Here is a 20,518-nt window from a genome sequence, read left to right on the forward strand (position 1 = left end):
TCATTGTACAGAATATTGAGTGGGAAACGAACATTATCCTGTAACGTGCCTTTAAACTATTGCAGAAAAATAACTGCATTGAAAGGTGAAATACAGTAACGTTGCATAGCAACCAATATCATGTTACTAAAAAAAAACCATACAAAATATAAGCAGCTTTTGTTTAAAACGTTCACAGCTGGTGAAATATATAAAAAAAACAACAAAAGAAGAACAAACAAAAAAAGGTTACAGAAGATGACAAATAATATGATTATGTGGCGTCCTCATCTGATTATCAGACATAGAAGTTGTATTAATCTTTCACCTAAAACCATTTTATATTATGCAACGGATAAAACTTTTAGCCAAATGTAATATTCTGTTGGTTGCTACGGTGATAGGAATAATTTGCACCGGAAGCGTTTTTTGGGGGGTTTTTTTATACATAACCCCTACATAACATCTTATCTATACTGATCAATCAATCAGGAAGAGGATGTTGGGTGCATGCTGGTAAATATTATGGCACGGTGCCATATTTTTATTTATATTTACTGTAGTATCCTCTTTTACCGATATGGCTTCCATCCAGCCAAGAGAAGAAAGCCGCTGGTACGGTGGGGACGCATGCGCAAAAGGCCAAGGCAGAAAACTGGTTTGACCTGGAGTCTTAGGGCGAAGCTTGGCTTCCGTGAGTCTCGGTGTCATTTTCTTCTTTTTCCAGTGGCCATGCCCACTCCCCGCCTCTTCTCCACCCACTCCCACCAAAGCCACTCCTCCTCCTACCTCCAGGTAGCGTACCATGATACAATAGACTTTTCCCAGTGCATACAGACTAGAAGGTTAAATCAAACCTTATAATAACCAATTCCCCCGAAGCTAGTGGGAGCTTAACACATCTTCTGTTATTTTATATACGCCATCTCAGATTCCTGTTTATTTAATTACTAAAACAAAATGCTCATTTTTGCCTGAGAACATTTCTAAGAAGGTCACTGTGTTACGGAGAGCGAAATGTTTTTCAAGCATAATCAAAGTAATTAAAACTTGAGATGCAAAATATTTAATTACTTTTTCAAAACCCTTCTTCAAATGCTTCAGTGACTTTTAAGAGGAGAACTGCAGGATTTTTTTTTAGAAAATAATCATGTATGGTCATTAAGTGATTCTTGTATCATTTGCTAATTTGCTAAAGTATTACATCATGATTCACTGTTCCATTACAAAATGTTTTCCCAATCACAAGGAGAAAAAAAGTCATATTTTTTATTTTTAACAGATCATTACAGCTGATTAAACTGGTTTAAATAATAATTATTATATGTACATTATGCCTCGTACTGGTTATCTCTTTTAAATATATCAAACACTATTTCGTGATTGCTGCTAACAATTTAAATCCATCATTATTAAAAATACATTAAAGCAGACAGTCTAGTGTACCATATAACTCCACGGATGTAGAGACTTAATGTAAATGTTTTTTTAAATAAAACGCCAATTAGAAAATGTCAGTATTTTTAATTTATGAAATGTGCCTGATTGCGAGATACGGGAGTTGAAGTCAGAGATCCCTCTTACCCACGATTACCGTTAAATGTATCGGCAAGTTTAGAAACAACTTTTTTTTTTACATAAGTAAATTATTTACGGGACTGATTTAGAAATGTTATGGCACCAGCAGTGATATTTCTGTTTATGTAGTTTTTTTAGGTATAAAAGTGTTCAAATTCAATATCTTCTTTGATGAAAAGATCAGACGAACATCTATCCTGTCTATGCGAGTCCTTCGTGACCAGCTCTATCAATCACAGATGTGTCTAGTAGGGGCATCAGGAGGTCTGTGCCTCCATGACACTTATATAGCGTCTTATTCTAACTCCATTGATAAGGGCACAAAGCAAGGGAGAGAGATCAGTGCCAGGAAACCCATGGACACCTGGCAAGAGATCATGTTCCTAAGTAAAAGCTTGAGCACCAAATTCCTTCTTGGTCTTTGTTGAGAGATCTTTGTGCAGAGAGTCATAGACAGACTGTACCTGGGAACTCATTGGGTTTGACCGAGAATCTCTGGATGAAGCCCTGCTTCCCTGGGTCTCTGTGTCATTTTCATCTTTCTCCAGATAGGGAAATGGTGTTTCTGAACAAATTTAGGGACTACCCTTTAATACCATTCACTGGGCAACTTTTAGACTCCCAAAAACCATTTCTTATAGCAGTTAGTAAGATCCTAACCAACCTCAATAATTCTGTTTCCACTCACTCCCTGTCCTCATCAGCCAGCCCTGGTTTTCGGACATCAAAAGGGACCAAGTCACCTAACTTTGGGCTGTCACTCAGCATTGCGTATGCTTAAATTCCCACACTTGTTCACTGATGTCCCCTCCCTTAGACATGAGCTTCAAGCCGCTGATGTGGGGCTGCAGATATATTTTAAACTAAACATGTGACCACATACCACAATGTACTTTAAAGCTTGCTTATAAACCTGTGTAATTGGGTAGAATAGAAGGGGTATGCATTAGGTCTGTGGTTCCAATAAACCTTTTAGGCTTTTAGAGTATATTTAGAGGCAGGTTGACAGCTGGCTTACTGGGTTGCCTGGTGCGCCGCGTACTGACCAAGCTGGTTGTCACTGACTCATTTGCACTATGGAGATCTGTGCCTAACCAGCTTCTGTAATACTCTCCCCCCTCTCCACATGTCCTTCAGAGTTGGAGTACCAGGACGCAATGTCTTGTCCCAGCACCCAAAGACCAGAGTCTACCAGACACTTGTAGTTCGAGCCACCACCTTAAACACACCACTGAATATAATACTATACTTATTGCATTACGTTCTTGTAGAAAAGGAAACATGTTCTTCCTTCTAACTAATGTTATTATTTTTCTGATGTTGATTATCCTCTGTATTATTATATATTGCTAACGCAGTTACTGCTTTTAATCTAATCGAGTTTGTATCTTTTGTGTGTTACTGAGACGGTGGTTCTCAACCCAGTCCTCAAGGCAAACTAACAGGGCAGCTAGAGTACATAATAGGGGAATTCACTAAACCTGGAGTGATTGTGTACCACTGTTATAGACTTTATTCAGCCAACAATGTTAAACAGTTTATAGAGAACCGTGGTGTGTAGAACAGAGACAGAATAATGTATCCAACCGTCGGAATGCCAGAAGACTTACTAGGCAACGCAACCCACGACGTGAAACAAAGATAATGGACTAATGTCTGTGATGCTGCACATTAACACAACCTCAAGCTTCAAATGGAGTACGGCATCCTAGCTGCTGTTATACATTAAGATCTCATCTGTGGGAAGTGTTTTATGTCTGAGTTTTCCAGAATGTCATAGATTGCACCACAGATATCTGAGCAGAAATCTGACAGGTTTAGCAGGTTGGTGAATTTGTAGCTAACCTTCCAGTTCTGTCGGCTTTTATTGTCATTGCCTGTCACAGATGCCAATTTGGACTTGTAACAACATTATAAATCTCCCCTGTTTACTCACTGAAATTTAGGTGGTTACCAAAATTTACCTAAAAAGGTTGTTGAGATTTTTAAAAAATGTTGGTTTCCATAATTAAAATTAAAAATGTCCATAATTTAGACTTTCTGAATGAGCTGACCCTGAGACTCTTGAAATAAAACTCTTTAATAGCCCATCGTGAAGATTCTATGTAGTGACTTGGCAAATATGTTACTCAAATGGCTCTAATACCTGTCCTCGTGGAAAGCTTGACTTGCCATTATTTAAAGAGACACTTAATTGAGTCACCGGTATTCTAGCAGGGATATCAGCCATAACATACTGGTAGAAAATGTTATGTGATCACAGTAGTGTAGATAACGAAGGAGTCGGCTCCAGACTGTGTGACCCTAAGAATCTGCCCCTTCACCCTGAGATTGGGGCAAAAACCGTGAGACTCTGGGGCAAACCCTGAGAGTTCCCAGACATGAAGATTTCCCTTTAAAAGAGGTGCTGTTAGCCAAGCACACCAAGGGTTGTACTATAGTAGGGTGAAACGTACTCAGACGAAGTTGGGGACTGGAGAATGTTAGTCCTTTCCCCATAACTTGTAGTAATGTATCAATGTACATTCAGCACAGGCAACGTTAACTTCTACTAATGTGGTCGTGTTCTATAAGAGAATCCTGGCAAATGAGTGCCTCTTATTTTTTTTTTCTCCCCCTTCTTATGACTTTAAAGATCTGACAGGTTTTAGGGTGACATAAACCTGCTTGATTAATCGTCTTAGTGAAGGGCAGACACTTTGATCATCAAGCGTCTCTGTTTTTGAAGCAGCCGTATTTTTTAAAATATAACAAAACATTTTTATAGCGCATACACGCAATGAAAAGGAAGCAGGTCGTAACCTGGTTTTGATTTCAGCAGATTATACCCAAAACTGTGTTCTTGATCCTATGAGTGCCGGTATTGCTGGAGTTTCATAGTTTTGCTGTATTTAGATTCATATTTTCTCAGCTTTTGTAAATAGTATAGAAACATAGAATTGGTTAAGGTAATAATCATTTAGCTCGCCTTCTCTGCCCATTGTTCCTGATGTAAATACTCACGAGCTTATCCCATGGATCAGGGCTGGTCTTTGTACCCGGTGGCCGAGGCAGCCGCCCGGGGCATTCCTTAATCACGGGGGCGCCCACCGCTGGAGGAGCAACATCGGCTGGGAAAAAAATGAGGGGAGTGCAAGGTCTGTTCATAACGCCAGGTTCAGTGCTCCCTTTCCTGCGATTGCTGCCAACCGCACCGTGAGGGAGTACTGAAACAGAAAGAAGCTGTACACAGTAGACCAATTATTCCCTGTGCCTGGGTGGGATTCACCGTATGTACCTGGCTCAGCTGCATAAGAAATAATCGTTCTGCACCTTATTCTGTAATGCTCGATCCCGCTAGGGTTTAAAAATATTGCCATCTATGTCAAAATGGGGGAGGAGGAGGCCAAGCCACTTATCTACTACTCTCTCAGTAAAGTAAAACAAGATTATGATCCCCTGTTCTAACATTTCTGCTTGTTTGAAATAAACTTCCCTCCTGTACTTTGTTAAATTCCTTTATGTATTTAAATGTGTATATCTCTCCTCCAAACTATATATATGAAGATCCTTAAGTCTTTCCTAATAACAATTACACCATTTGGTGGCAGAACCACCTCCCTCTCTTTCTGCCCCTAATGCCTCTGGCCAGAGGCAGCCCCCCGCTTGCTTTTTCTGATGCTTTACTGCATTGTCTAATTACCTTTAAGTTCTCAGAAATAATTATTCCCGAGTCCCAAGCACAATGCTATATTTTGTCTTTGGCGTTTTAGATCCCAAGTGCATCATTTTACATTTATCAACCTTAAACTCCAGCTGCTTTACCGTTCTACTAATTTACTTGATCAATATATTTTTAGCCATTTGGCTTATTCCAAAAAAAAAGACATACCTTACCTTGTTAACCCTTTGTAATCTATCTAATAGAAATATTAAAAGGTGAGGGTCCCAAGTTCTGACCCCTGGATACCCCACTAGTAACAAGACCTTCTTATATGAATCATTGGAACAAGTCACTGGTAAAGATATGCTTTCACAAGTAACAGAGGAATGATTGATTTTTCTCATCCACAGCACAAAACTGCAGATCAATTAATCATTGCCCTCTTGGATGTAGGGAGGGAGAAGCTTAATAGCTTAATCATTGTCAGAGGCTGCAGCAAGCAAATGTCTAATTATTAGCCCAGTATGCGTTGCCTGACGTGGTCATCTTCTGGGCTAGAACTTGTCAGTTATGTTTCTTATCCAATATTGTTCATTATCATTTTCATCAAGATAACCTTTTTCTTACCAAAAAATGACAACCATTCATTCTCCCCTTCACATTCTTTTGATTTATTAAAAAATATTAACTTTGTGACTGTGAGCTTGACCCATCCTTCTGGCACTCGTCTCTATCGCTTTGCCATCTGCTCCAGCATCTGCTTATAACACCAACCATGATCCTGGTTATATTCAGGGGTCAGGTCCATACCTAGAGGTGAATTATGCACGATTTGCTTGGTCGCCAGATATCCCCTGATAGGTTAGGACTTACAAGGTCCGATAATAAGAATGTCTCATAGGTGGCAGCTTGAAAAAAAATGATGCTTTGTTAAAAAAAACCAACAATATTTGCTAATAAAAAGAAGACCCTACGAAATGATATTTGTCCTAGATTTTAATGATTATTCATATATTTTTTATACTTTTCTTCTTGTGTCTGTGTTTTAGCATTAAGAGTGGTAAGTAGAATTGCCAAAGGGTCAGACAGCCCTTCTTTCATATGCATAACTTCTAAAGCAGGCCACCTATTTGTTTTTTGGGCTGCTGAATCTGAAGATAAAATAAGCCATATATTAAGGCCACAATAGTATTATTTTGCTATTTAGTGTGCCCATAAATATCACAAATATTGTTTTGGTTAATGTGTGGTCATAGATACATAGTAACCTCCATCTCTGCTCCCAGATGTCCACAGTGTAGCGCCTTGAGTTGGCTCTTCGAGTTAGGTGGTCCTGTATCTGCCCCCACTCACCCCTTCTCCATCCACACTCCCCAATACTGGTGTCCCCATTTGGACAACTGAAATATTGGGGGCACGCAACTGCCCTAAAGAGGGGCTTTTGGGGTGGTAACTGAAAAGTAAAAGAAGTTATTGGGCTATAAAATATAATAGGAAAACCCTTCACCCTTTAACTTGAAAAGAATAAGACTGATTCTGGGTTTAGTGGAAATAGCGGTTTTATGTTTTCACTTAAGATCCGCAGCTGTTTCGAGAGTTAACGGGAAGCATTATTCAGCGTGGAAAGGTACCAATCAGCAGATCAAAGCACTAATTTCTTGCAGAAACCAAAGAGTTGGCAGGGCCAGCCGCGGAGCTGCCAGGGCATAGATCACCCAACAAAGTAAAATTCGCCTGCCCAACAGAACCTAGAATAACCCGTATAATACATAAAACTTTAACTGCAGCCGCATGGACATCTTTAACCATTTCAGTGCTAGGGTCAGGATACAAAAACGGCGTTGCAGCACCAGCTGGCAGTTAGATGGTTAAGAAACTAGAATTTCCGCAGATGTGTACGACCTTGAATTTTTGATGCAGTGATCGGAATATCTTTTATTTATGCCAACCTAGTACAATGGCCAAAGACTGATTACGGTTCATAATTATTTAATGAAAAAAGACACAAAAAAAACAGCGCTATTCTGCATTACCAGTATTTCTGTAATAATGAATAATATAACTTATTTGGTGAAGCCTGGATGCGGCAGATCGTGCTGGGATCAGGTGGAAACAACGGTTTGCTGCAGCTGAGTCTACGGTTTCACCGCTGCAGGGATTAGTAATACGGAGAAGAAGACATTGCATATGCAAAACCCTACAGCGTTATGAGTCTCCAAATCCGTCCAGTCTGACACATAGTTGGAGCGGAAAAAGGGAGCTCATGGGAGCGCAGGCTGGTTATAGAGTCAGAGGGGAAATGTGGCATTTTTTTTGCAACAAATCATTTGCTCCAGGAGAATAGAGCCATGGGCGTTTGGGCTGACACTGTCACAGATCTGTCACTAAATATCTCCAAAACAATTCCCTAGGATGACATTGGGCAGAATGGACAGATCTCACTCTACAGGGGCAGAATGAACCTGGAATTAAATATTAAGGAAGGGGTGCGGGATAATGCATGGAATGGAAATGAAATATATTGAGCCGGTTTTAGCGCAGGAGAACCTGGATCTCTCTAAGAAGGCTTTAATCCCCTTGTAGATCAGAGCACGGTAGGATATGCAGAGTGTTGGCATCAGGTAAGGTAGCCTGTTGAGCTTAGAACCAGCTGATAACTAGTATTACCAAAGGGAAGCCCTTAAGTTAATGTGTCAGGGTAGTAAAAGCTTGGAATTAGCATTAAGGCGTCTGCTTGAGTGCATGGAAAGTTCCAGAGCCATGGGTTCAGGGTAGGGGTATTCGGGGTAACTACAACAAAGCAAGAAATCAGTGCACGGCCAGCAAATACTATGTCAAAGCACCTATTTGAGACATAAATGTCGGGGATTCCGTCACACTATACGGCCATATATTGCTTGTCCCGCCACTGAGTCCTATCTAATTTTTCACGGCTATATTCCCTACCAAGAAGCTGAATCAGTGAGACTGAGCTGTGTTGTTAACCCACTGAGACTCACATGCAACTTAAAGCATTCTTTTGAGCATGCGCTCCCCTTTCTGAGTATGTTTTGTGCATATTTGCAGGCTCTGACCAAATCTTAGGGTTGAGCAGCCGCTCCTGGTACACAGGAGCCTCATTAATGGTGTCCAGAGAAGCCTTTAAAGTGCATGAGAGTCTCAGTGGGTTAAAATGCGCTGCAGTCCCCAGGGCCGGCCCAAGGCAAAATGCCGCCTGGGGTGAATTTTAAAATGCCGCCCCCCCTTATCTACCCTTCCTCTCCCTCCGTCCCTGCCGCCCCCCTTATCTACCCTTCCTCTCCCTCCGTCCTTGCCGCCCCCCCTTCTTGTACTTACCTTTCAGCAGTCCTCCGGCGAGTCTCCCTGTTCGGTCTCGGTGCCGGCTATGAGGAAATCTTCCGGCACTCAGCATTACAAGCCGGCACCGAGACCGAACAGGGAGACTCCCGCAGAGAAGAGAGAGAGAGGGGCGCCGAGCGGGTACTGACAGCTTGGTAAACGAAAACCACTCGGCGCCCCTTTCTCTCTCTTTCGCTTTAAAAAAAAAAAAAAAGGGGCTTCAAAAGTGCCGCCCCTTCAAAAGTGCCGCCTGGAGCGGTTGCCCCACTCGCAGTGGCGTCGCTACAGGGGGGGTAAGGGGGGGCAATTGCCCCCCCTAGGATATTCCTTGCCCCCTCTGTTGCCCCGCCACCGAATTTGGAGCCACCCAGGACAGTCCCGCAATGGGACTTTAACCCCTTGACTGCTAACGACGGCATGGTGCCGTCGCTAGCAGTCACAGTCAGGTGCTAACGACGGCACCATGCCGTCACTAGCACTACCCTACCTTGATGGAGGTCTGTGGACCTCCATCACCACCTACCCCGGCGATCTGCCCCTCAAACTGAAGGGCATCACCGGGGCCACCCGATCCGGCTGGTGACGTCTCGCGAAATGACGCGATGACGTCACCGCGCAACATATACTGTTGGAAACGTAATTACTTGTAAAAGAATAAAAAATACTAAGTTAAAAAAATAAAATTGTAAAAAAAAATGATTTGGGGGTCTCTAAAGGCAGATAAAAAAAGATCAAAATTGCCTAGAGACCCCCAAATTAAATTATTTAAACATAAAGTAGTTTAACTTTAAAAAAAAAAAGTTTAAGTATTCTAGCTAAATGATCACTGTGGTAGCCAATGTTACCACAGCGATCATATAGCTATAAAAAGTCACATTCCCTTTTTAAAAATGGCCGATACTAATTTTTAATCCCACGATCCCTTTGATCATGGGGTTAAATTTAGCCAACGGTTGAGGGAAGCAAATTTTTGAAATCCTGATGAACTGCAAATATTATTAAAATCAGCCATTTAGCCTGTGCGGTACGTGACTAACCATCTCATCCCTGCAGTGCCTTGCATTTTTACTGCAAGACTTATTTTTGCTGTAAAAGTGATTTTTTTTTCTCCCTTTACCATCATTTCTTTGGGATTGTAAAGGGAAAGAATGGTGTGTGCTTCTGTGAGTGAATGTATGGAAAGTATGGTGTGTGCTTCTGCGAGTGAATGGAGATATGAAAGGCGTGTGAATCAGTCAGTAATTAGGGTTGAAGCCTTGACGTGGCATTACTGCTCACGTAAGAAGTTAAATTATGGCACAAAAAGTACACATTTCCAAGAACTACACACCTTGGTGCATCAAATGAGGGGCTGTATGTGTTTCTAGTACAAACCTGGAGTGCGCAAGACACAAATGAACATGTCGCTATGGATAGAAAAAACATATTTTCTAGCCAAAGCGACATATTCCATCATTATTTGTGCACTCAACTTTTGTCCTAGAAATACATGTAGCCCCTCATTTGAAGCTCCAAGGGGCGTAGTTTCTTAAAATGGATGAATTGTCCGAATGAGGGAGAGCATGAGTTAATGTGTGGATGATTTGTCTGAATGAGGGAGAGCATGAGTTAATATGTGGATGATTTGTCTGAATGAGGGAGAGCATGAGTTAATGTGTTTGTGTGTATCATAAATGCATAATTGTGGAAGGGCAAAGATGGCACTAGCAGGATGTTTGAGCCTTGGGGACCGAGATGGCACAGGCAGGGTGTATATGGGACAAAGATGGCAAATCTTATGTGTGTTATCTGGGTGCTGGCCAGGTTCTATGTGGGCAGTGTGGACGCCAGGGCTGGCTTTGGGGTTTGCAACCTGTGATCTGTGCCTGTAATTTAGGGGGTTTTAAATATACTTTTAATGCTGTGTTTTTATGTGAATTCCAATTGATCTGTACCTGCAAAGCTTGGTTTGTGTGTTCTTCTGTAGATCCATATCTGCTATGCTATGTTTCCATACATTATTTATATATACCTGCAAATACAGGGTTTGTATGTCTTGTTCAGTTGATTAATACCTGCAATGCTGTTTCCTTGTATTTATTTGATCTATACCTGCAATGCTACGTTTCATATATTATTATTGTATACCTGCAAATACAGGATTTGTATGTCTGATTCTGTTTATTTGATATATACCTTCAGTGCTGAGATCACAAGTGAATTTCAATTGATCTATACATGCAAAGCTGGGTTTGTGTGTTAATGTGTTGATCTATACCTGCTATCGGCAGCAGGGTCTAATATTTATATATATATTTATATATATATCGGCAGCAGGGACTAATCTTAATATATATCGGCAACTGGGGCTAATATGGGCAGCAGGGGCTAATATATATATATATCAGCAGCAGGATCTAATATTAGGCCCTGAAATCATTTAGTGCAAAAGTTAAGGTATTGTGTTGTTTAAAGGATTTCAAGGATTAGTCGTACTAAATTGTGGCTTCAGGCTTCCCATGTTGAATGATCAAGTATTGTATTGTCCAATAACAAAAGTATCATTCCATAGCACATTACTTTTGGCAATATATATATATATATATATGTTTTTTCAGTGGTATGATTTAATGGTGGAAATTATTAATGCCCCCCCAGTTTGACTGTGGTATCTTGTGTGCCCCCCCTATATATTGTTTCTAGAGTCGCCACTGCCCACTCGGCTCCATTGTCGGGCCGGCCCTGGCAGTCCCACTGATTCAGCTCCTCGGCAAGCGATATAGCCGTGAAAAATGAAATAAGATTCTCCAAACCTGAGTACTTTGACGTAGTGGCAGAATAAGAAATATATGGCCGTATAATGTGACGGAATCCCTGATATTAATGCTTTAGATAGATGTTTTTGAATAATATTTGCTGGATATTCACTGATCTCTTAATGTGTATGCTTTTAGGGTGTGCTCCTATTTATATATATATTTTGTGGGTATTTGGGGTAACTCTCCAAGTCCTTCTTTTGTGTAAATGTTATTTAGGAACACTGACTTTGCAGGCTGAACTTTAGTCCAGCTTGGATGGGTTTGCTGCTGCAGTTTTTCCAGCTCGCATGCACTCGCCTTTTACTAAATAAACCAACTTCTGTCTTCTGTTTTTCAAACAGTGCAACTGGTTTTATAAATATTAAAAGTATTGGTTACTGGATAATGTATGACTTTACATTACTTTTATTGCAAAAGCAGAACACGTCTGAGTCCTTAACTTACCTGTCCTCCTTCTGAAGCGGCAAAGACAATTAAGTTTCCATCATAGGGGTGAAATAAATTAAATAAAGCGGGTGGGGGAGAAGTATAGTGTGTTTTTAAAGGAGTAGAGTGCTAAAATTAGAGGACCAGAAGCTTAAATCTAGTTATAGTTACTTTGGGTGGTAGATGCACCGAACAGCCATACAGCAGAAGTGGTAAGAGGATACAAGGAGGGATTTTCTGCACTTGTGGGATAGGCTTAAGGAAAGGACTGAAGTACGGTTCCCAGTCTTACAGCATCCAAAAAATGAGAGGTTTAGATGGCCGTGATAGTTCTTGTCGCCCTTCCAATATTCGCTTTCTAATTCTTTCTTTGATGTTAGTAAATAACATTCAGCTGCATGCCTCCTGTCGCTGTAACATGTAATCTGGCATCTGTCTCTTTTTGAGCGTTCGTGCTGGTGCGTGTTTTTATACCAGTGCACGTCCAAGGGCAGACAAGGTTTATTTCATAAGTCGGGAACAATTCAGATCATTGCTTTAATGCGGCCGTTTCATTCCACATTCTGTTATTTCGGCTGTGCCGCTTCTGCACCGAACCTCTTACACAGGGACAGCTATATTCTGGATAACGGTTATTGCTCACATAAGTGGCCACTTCATCTCTTTTGTGAACGTAAAATGTTTCATAGAAACCGCTTGTCATACTAAGCAACAGGCGTCTAGACTTATTTCTGCCGCGCGCCCCTCTATAAACAGATTTTATTTTAAAACAAAAGCCAAAATTCCATTTAATAGAGGTTGTGCCTTTGGGATTATTAAATAACGTATACATCCCAAGCAAATAGAAACATCAAAACAAGATGATCAAATAGAAACATCAAAACGGCCCCATGTGCAGATTAACCCATGATGTCATTGATACTTTGCAACCATATGATGATTGGGGTTTTGTGTGTGTTTATTATTATTATTTTTTGGTATATATTACTTATGTCCTATCTATCCATTGTATAGCGCTATGGAATATGATGACGTTATATTAAATAATAATAATACACTTATACAGTCAATCGGATGCACTGATACAGTTAATGGACAAAGGCAATGTTTGTAAGCACTCTCTCCTTTATCTGTCTCCCTCTTTCCCACTGTGATTGTGAGCTGAGAGAGACAGAACGCAGTAAGAAACAGTAACTCCTTGGTACCCAAGACCCAGGTTTAAAAAACTTACATTTGAATTTCTTTATATGTGTTTTTAGTGTGGCGTGAAATTAGTTAGATAAGGGTAGGGTTAGATTTAGGGTTTAAAAAAATTCAACCTAAAACATGTAAATAAATAAAAGAAAAAATAGGAATATTCTGCATTTTTTCACATTTATACCAGCTGTGGATAAATTCTTGACCTGTAAAACTGTAAATAAATGTGTTTTTTTTGTGGAAAAAAAAATCAATTATTCATAAAAAATAATGTCTTACACATATGGTTTTTTAAAAAAAGCCCTACTTGTCCCAAATTAATATCTCTCTATATATAATTTTTGTGAGTTTGCTAAATGAGAAAAATAACTGCTCTGGTCCTGTAGTGTTAAAAAAAACCCTGGTCCTTAAAGGGTTAAAGAGCATTGCAAAAGGCACTTAATTTTTTATTATTTTTTAAAGCCCAAACCTTTGTAAATAAATAATTGTGTCCGACTGAATTTGATGAAGTGAAAGTCTGTTGTCTGAAAAGTAACCGGGCTTTGTGCAGAAAGACACAGTTATAAATATTGTCCCTTTTGTTTATTCTTTTGAATTGGTGTTTGAAGTAGTTGTTTACTAAAGGTTAGTGTATTGAGTTTCTTTACATCTGATGTTCGGATTTCTTTCACCGTATATTATTGATTTTGCTATAAACGTTACATCAGATCGCAGCAGGATAACAATTCAGACCCATCTTAGCCATAATTTTACTTGGTCTTTAGTGTTACTTCAGTACTCCGCACCGATGTCTAATACGCAAACATCCACAAATATTGTTAACTGAACCAGGATTGTAGCTTTTATATACAGCCTAGAACTACATTGTGAACCAAGTAACTATCACACAGGGCTTTATGAAGCTTGATGGATCTCAGGATCTTTACGAAGCTTGAGGGATCTCAGGAGCTTTACGAAGCTTGAGGGATCTCAGGATCTTTATGAAACTTGATGGATCTTAGGATCTTTATGAAACTTGATGGATCTCAGGATCTTTATGAAACTTGATGGATCTCAGGATCTTTACGAAGCTTGAGCACTATAAGTCTAATCCATTGATCCAATATTGCATTTCCAGATGTAGCCAATGGGAAATCTATTCAGCAGCATTTTTGGTTCATCCGTAGGATTGACATCAGTAGCTTAATTGTTAGGATGAAAAATAATGTGAGCAATTCAAGTTACTGCTTTTCAAAGTACTTGTACTGATCAGACTATGTATTATTCATTTTTAGATTTCGAAGATCTCAATACTTGCAGCGTTCCAGAGGTTCCAGAAAACGGATACAGGACGCAGAATATAGGGGTCTTCTTTGAAAATGCTGTTGTTCGATTCCACTGCCAGAATGGTTACAAACTCAAAGGTCCTTCAAAGAAGATGTGTGTTCAGCTGTATAATGGATCTCTTTCATGGAGGCCAAGCGAGACTCCAGTGTGCATACAAGAAGGTAGGCTGTCATTTTGTTATCCATTCTGTTTAATGTATGTATACTATGTGGGGAGATGTTCTACTGTGTGATCAATCAGCCTTTAGTGTCCCGTTACTGAAGCCTAAATTCCACCTAGAGTCAACAGGTGAACCACTGCCTACTCCAAGGTTCCTGCTTAGTATCTTCGATCTCCAGACGGGGGAACTGTGCTTAATCAGCATACCTGGGAACTCTCGGGTTTGACCAGGAGAACTCTGGGAGAAGCCCCTGAATCATCCGTGTTGCAGGAGCGGGGTCTTGACACACCACATCCCGTGTCCATTTCCCCTTTAAATGGGGGTGTTTCCCACGATGTCAGTGGGAACGCCCACCGACGTCAGCGGGAACGCCCACCGACGTCAGCGGGAACGCCCACCGACGTCAGCGGGAACGCCCACCGGCGTCAGCGGGAACGCCCACCGACGTCATCAGGCAGTCATGGCCGCATCCCGCCAGGGTAGGCTCCGGGTAGCCGGAGCTCAGAAGTTCCCAGGTATGTTAATCAGTGCCTGTCCAGGTTCCATCCATCTGCTTATCCTTCTGTCTTTTGAAGTCAAACTGGGGCTAGACCTAACCATGATTGTAGTTATATCCCCATGAAGAGGGACAGCTGTCAGGAACCAACCTTAGGAAGTTCCCAGTGACTGCTTCTACAGAGTGTTTCACATTTAAATCCTCTGCAACGAGTGCAATGAACTTTAATTTGTACTCCAAAGTAAAACTTGCATGAAAAATACAATTACCATTAATTTAATTTAATTGACTTGGGGGAACTCTGCTGCCCCTCAATGCTCTAGAACACTTTCCTTCGGTTTGTCCCTTTTTCTCTCTTTACAAATTTCCATGGTCTAGCACCGCCGTATTTTTCCAAATTTTTATAATTCTTAGATAAACGTGAACAAAAACAATGCAGACAGAATATGATGAATTATTTTATTAGACAGTTATCAGGCAGATAAAGGGGGGACTAAGATTTTGTTTTTCCAATCCTGAATATATTTCAGGCATTGTGCAAAGGAATACATTATAGGATAAGACATCCTGACCTTGTGCAAGAGTTTGAATAAATCTAAAGTCTTTCATGTAAATATCCCATAAATAATCATTAGGACTTCAAATGACAGTAACAACAAAGCTGCCTTTTCTTTGCTTTTTTACTTGGAAAAGTATATTTTGATAATGCAAGGTCAGATGCGGCATATTAGCTACCTCCGCAGCAAAATAAGATACATTTATGTGCTTCATAGTTAGTTTTTCTAGACTCATATCACCAAATATAATTTTAAAATTAAAGGCTTCTATACGTGGCTGCTCAATGTAATGCACTAAAAACCTGCTTTTATATACAAATGCTATCCTAGCTGCTATGTGTAATTTTTTTATATATACAGAATATTTGTGAATATATATATATATATATATACTGGCGATGAAAAGAAGCCAGCTGCTGGCAATAAAGTGTGTGGCGCCACCGGCCATTTGCTCAGTTTGCCAGATGGCCTGTCCGGTGTGCTAAAAACGGTCAAAGAATAAAAATAGCCTCCGTACGCATATCGGACCTTTTTTTTTGCTAACCATGTACCGAGGCGCTCAAAGGGTTAAAGATGCTATCCTACAGGTGATATTTGTACATGATTAAATTATTATTTTTGGTAAAGGTCTGTGTATTCAACAAAACTAGGACCGAAGAGTGGAATACTGTTACAAAAGTATTAAATGCAGCAGAGTAAGTGGGACAGCACCCTTAAAACAACCGATCGGTGGAAAACATTAAGTGCGCATTTTATCTAAAGTTTCCCTTTTACCGGCAGATAATGTATCATATTAAAGGATTTGTGTCCTCGTGTGTCGGCCCAAACTAAGCATATGCTCTTCAACCCGCACAACAATACACCGTGGAAGATGTGTAATTTGTTAATCATATAATTACATGCCGGGATCTTCTAATCAGAAAGCTATACATATGCATTATTCCGGTCGACATCTGTTACAAACTGCTCCAAAACACAAATCAGATCTGCCGTTTGTTTCGCGGAAAATGATGGTTTAGTTTACTTGTTGCCAAAAAAATGTACGTCTAATTGTAGAAAAAAACCAATCAATGCTTACACTTCCTTAATGAGCACATACTTGTCATTCATGTCATTCATAATTTCCCGACCTATGTCGCGGTATTAATAAAAGATATTTTAAGTTCAATAAAGTTGTAGAAAAAAAACAAAAACCTTTTACCCTTAGGGGAAGCTGCAGCTTCAAAGTTGCAGAATCACTCCTTGCATTTGAAAGGGGGGGGGGGCACACAAAAAATTAAAGGGAAAACACGGCTATCATATGCATTAAAGTGCCTACGAAGGCTGAAGTATCCCTTTAACAAAGGTCCTGTTGAAAACTCTAGTATGTTTTTAGCAGAGCTGTGATTTTATTCCTTCTGGGGTTTTTTTTAGTTCTATAGCAGCAACCTATCAGTGCCTGTTTTTTTTACCACATGATGATTAAGTGTTCCCCGCAAAAAATGATTGATTAAATAAACCTGGGAATGATTTTGGTTTTTAAGGCGCAGCAGGTGTGTGTTACTACTACGCATTTTTACTCAAATTGATCGCCGTCAAATCAAAGGAGAAATCAATCTCCTAATACTATTATTATTAACTTTTTTATTTATATGACGCCAACAGTTTACGCAGCGCTTAATACAATACAGATATACTCAAGGGGTCCGACAAGACAAGAATTGACAGACTAAGACAAACCGATACATTAGGTGGCGAGAGCTCGGCTCGCAAGCTTACAATCTTAAGGATTATACTTATTGATGAAAAACCAACAAAGATAAGCAAATGCCCATAAATACTTTTACTATTTTAATGATAGAAAATAAAAGTACCGTATTTGCTCTATTATAAGACGACCCCCAAATCTGAATATTAATTTAGGGAAAAAAAAAAGAAAAAGTCTGAATATAAGACGACCCTATAGGAAAAAAGTTTTACCAGTAAATGTTAATTCATGTAAACTATTTTTTTTAATAAAAGCTATGATTGAGAAAAATATTTTGGTTTTATTTAATTCTATTTTCCAACCTGCCCCCCAGTTATGCACATCTGCCCCAGAAATGCCTTATACCCCCTATATGCCACTGTGCCCCATGATATGCCTTTTAACCCTATATGCCACTGTGCCCCATGATATGCCTTTTGACCCCCTATGTGCCACTCTGCCTCCAGAAATGCCTTATACCCCTATATGTCACTCTGGCATTAAGGGGGGTTAAAAGGCATATTATGGGGCAGAGTGGCATATAGGGAGGTTTAAGGCATTTCAGGAGGCAGAGTGGCGTATAGAGAGTTAAAAAGGCATTTCTGGAGGCAGAGTGCCTACACGCTGCCCCGACTCCCCTGTCATGCAGCCGGGGCAGCGTGTAGATGTCTACGCGATTCGCGTAGACAACTTACGCTGCAGCCGGAAGGAGGCGTGGCTAGCAGCGGGGGTTGTCTGCGTCCATCGCGCAAACCTTCCCCGACTGTCAGAGATCAGAGTTGCCCGCATGCGATGGACGCAGACAACCCCCGCTGCTAGCCACACCTCCTTCCGGCTGCAGCGTAAGTTGTCTACGCGAATCGTGTAGACATCTACACGCTGCCCCAGCTACACAACGGGGACTCAGAAGTGCCGGTAAGTGGGGCGGGGGGGGGGGGGAGACAGGAGGATCCAGGTCCCCTGCAGCTGCGGGGGATCTGGATCTTAGTCGTCTCATTGTCAGACCTATTTGAGGTCTGATTATAAGACGACCCCGATTATAAGACGAGGGGTATTTTTCAGAGCATTTGCTCATTTTCTGAAAAACACCTCGTCTTATAATCGAGCAAATACGCTACATTTTATCATTCTTTCTGTTGTGTGATGTGATGCACGATTTGACTTAGCCTTGCCATTTAGGTAAAATACGACAGTTGTTGTTTTTTTATTATTATAAATTATCACCTAAATATTAAATACTGTATTATTGCGCAATAATAAAACTCGCAAGGCAGATTAATGCATTTGTGCTAAAAGCCCGAGGGGGCAACAGTTTCTCTTTAACAAAACCGACAGAATCTAAAATACTTTATGCTGAAAATACAAGAGTGTATTTTAGATTTTAACGACTTGTGACGGAAACATTGCTGCAGCGGTTGTTAATGTCATGTCTGCAAAAAGACACATCGCATCATCCGACACAGACCCAGGGCTTTTTAACACATTCCTAAAGGTCACCTTTACGAAATTTTCCTTTTGAAGGTGAAAATCTTGCTCACGTGAGATTTTTATTACCCTTTGATGAAAAATGTTTAGATGTCCCTTTATTCTTGGTTTATCGGATTTGCTTAAATCTTGTACCGAAATTAAAAGCTGCTAAATTATCCTCTGCAGACACTCCTGCTAATGAAGGTATCTTTCACCATTCATGTACAAAGATTTAGGTGTCGTTTGTTGAAATTAATATAATTAAGGATTAATATAATTTATATTTTAAAAGGATTAAATAATTTTAAATTAAGTAATAAATATTTTAAATATGGAATGTATTGAATGATAAAAAAGCAGTTTTTGTTACTGTTATGTCTCATTGGCATTTGACCCGAAGGCTCCAAGTAAAGCCCTACTTCCCTAGGTCAGATTCTCCATTTACCAAGGAGGTAAATTCTCCAGTGGATTCTTTTTCTTGAAAATAAAATCCAGTGCTGTACACAGTAATGTAGGTCGGCATTGGCAAAACCTGGTTTCATCTTGTTTTGCTCCAATAAACTCCTTTTATCTGTAGACCTGGAGGCCGCCATTGCTGTCAGTCATGCGATACTTTGGGTGACTTTCCCAGGTCAAACACCACACTGAGCTGATGCTTTATGGCAATGCTAATGAAGTCCCTTCCTCCATTTACTTTTATTTCTCGATGTGGGTGGTTAGGACCAATATATTCTGTTATTTACCACAGTTGGTATAAGGAGTGAGGAACTCATAGAAATGCCCAATATGCTGCCTGAAATATAACTATGCAAAAATGGGAACTGTTTTATGTGATAATAATAACAAAAACATTGTGAGGGTTCCCCTTTAACCCCTTCAAGACTGGGACGTACCTGGTACTTCTGGGTCAAAGGTCACCGGCAGACCGGGACGTACCAGGTACGTCATCGATGATGCGCGATCCAGCGTCGCTATGAACGCTGGGATCGTGAGGGGCGGCTGCTACTGACCGCTGGGTATCCCCAGCGATCCGCAGCAGCCACTCCCCCTCAATTCCGTGCACGTGATCGCTTTGCAGCGAATCACGAGCACAGAATTTAAATATTTTTTTAAAAAACTGCGGTCTTCAAGGGAAGACGCAGTTTGCCAACGCCGGTCCTGAAGGGGTTAAACATCACACGCACATGCTTCAGACATTTAGCCCCAAACTAATATTGACCTCATGAAAAATGCCCAGTCAGGGCATGCAATGTTTCTTTAAGTAGAGGTGTAAGGGGGACCCTTAGCCCCAAACTATAATTGCCATGGTTAAAGCCCAGTACTTTAGTATGATATTCACCATGGTTATCTTTTTTTGCCTTCACAACGTTTAGTATATGCACATTTATTTATTTATTAAAACCACCTAAAGCTTGTACTTTGTGTTAACAATGATTTTTTTTAGAGATATTTTATTTTAAAGTTAAGGGAGCCTTGGTGACCTAAAGTTCTCTTCCTTCTTCTTATCTGTCCTTTTAAAGACTGTAACATAACAACAGGGGGGGAATAGACTTAATAGGGAGGAATAATCATGCAGATCCTAAGAACAGGAAGCTAAGATGGAATCTCCCATTCAATACTAACGGGGGGGGGGGGGGTTAATAAATATATAAAGCTTATTTTAATTTGTAGATGCCATTACATGGGTTTATTTAAACTGAATGATTTTGGAAAATGGGAAGATTTGTCTGAAGTATCAGTGTAACATATCCCATGACTATAGTCCTCAATAAAAAGGAACATTTCTCTTCCTACTAAATAAGTATTATGTGCTTCTTTGAAAACTG

The 20,518-nt window shown here is 40.3% G+C and overlaps 1 protein-coding gene across 1 annotated transcript in view; it reads left to right on the plus strand.

Moving 5' to 3' along the window:
* The window catches only part of LOC149278160 (sushi domain-containing protein 4-like), a 74,149-nt gene that overhangs the window by 25,661 nt on the left and 27,970 nt on the right, over positions 1–20,518 (plus strand). The window contains exon 2 of the mRNA XM_089502270.1: positions 14,235–14,447. Within this exon, the coding sequence (XP_089358396.1) occupies positions 14,235–14,447 (213 nt within the window). The remainder of the gene's footprint in view (positions 1–14,234; positions 14,448–20,518) is intronic.

Source organism: Sceloporus occidentalis, unplaced genomic scaffold (genome assembly GCF_023333645.1).
Source record: "Sceloporus occidentalis isolate IW3139 unplaced genomic scaffold, rSceOcc1.0.p SCAF_199, whole genome shotgun sequence".
Classification (NCBI taxonomy): domain Eukaryota; kingdom Metazoa; phylum Chordata; class Lepidosauria; order Squamata; family Phrynosomatidae; genus Sceloporus; species Sceloporus occidentalis.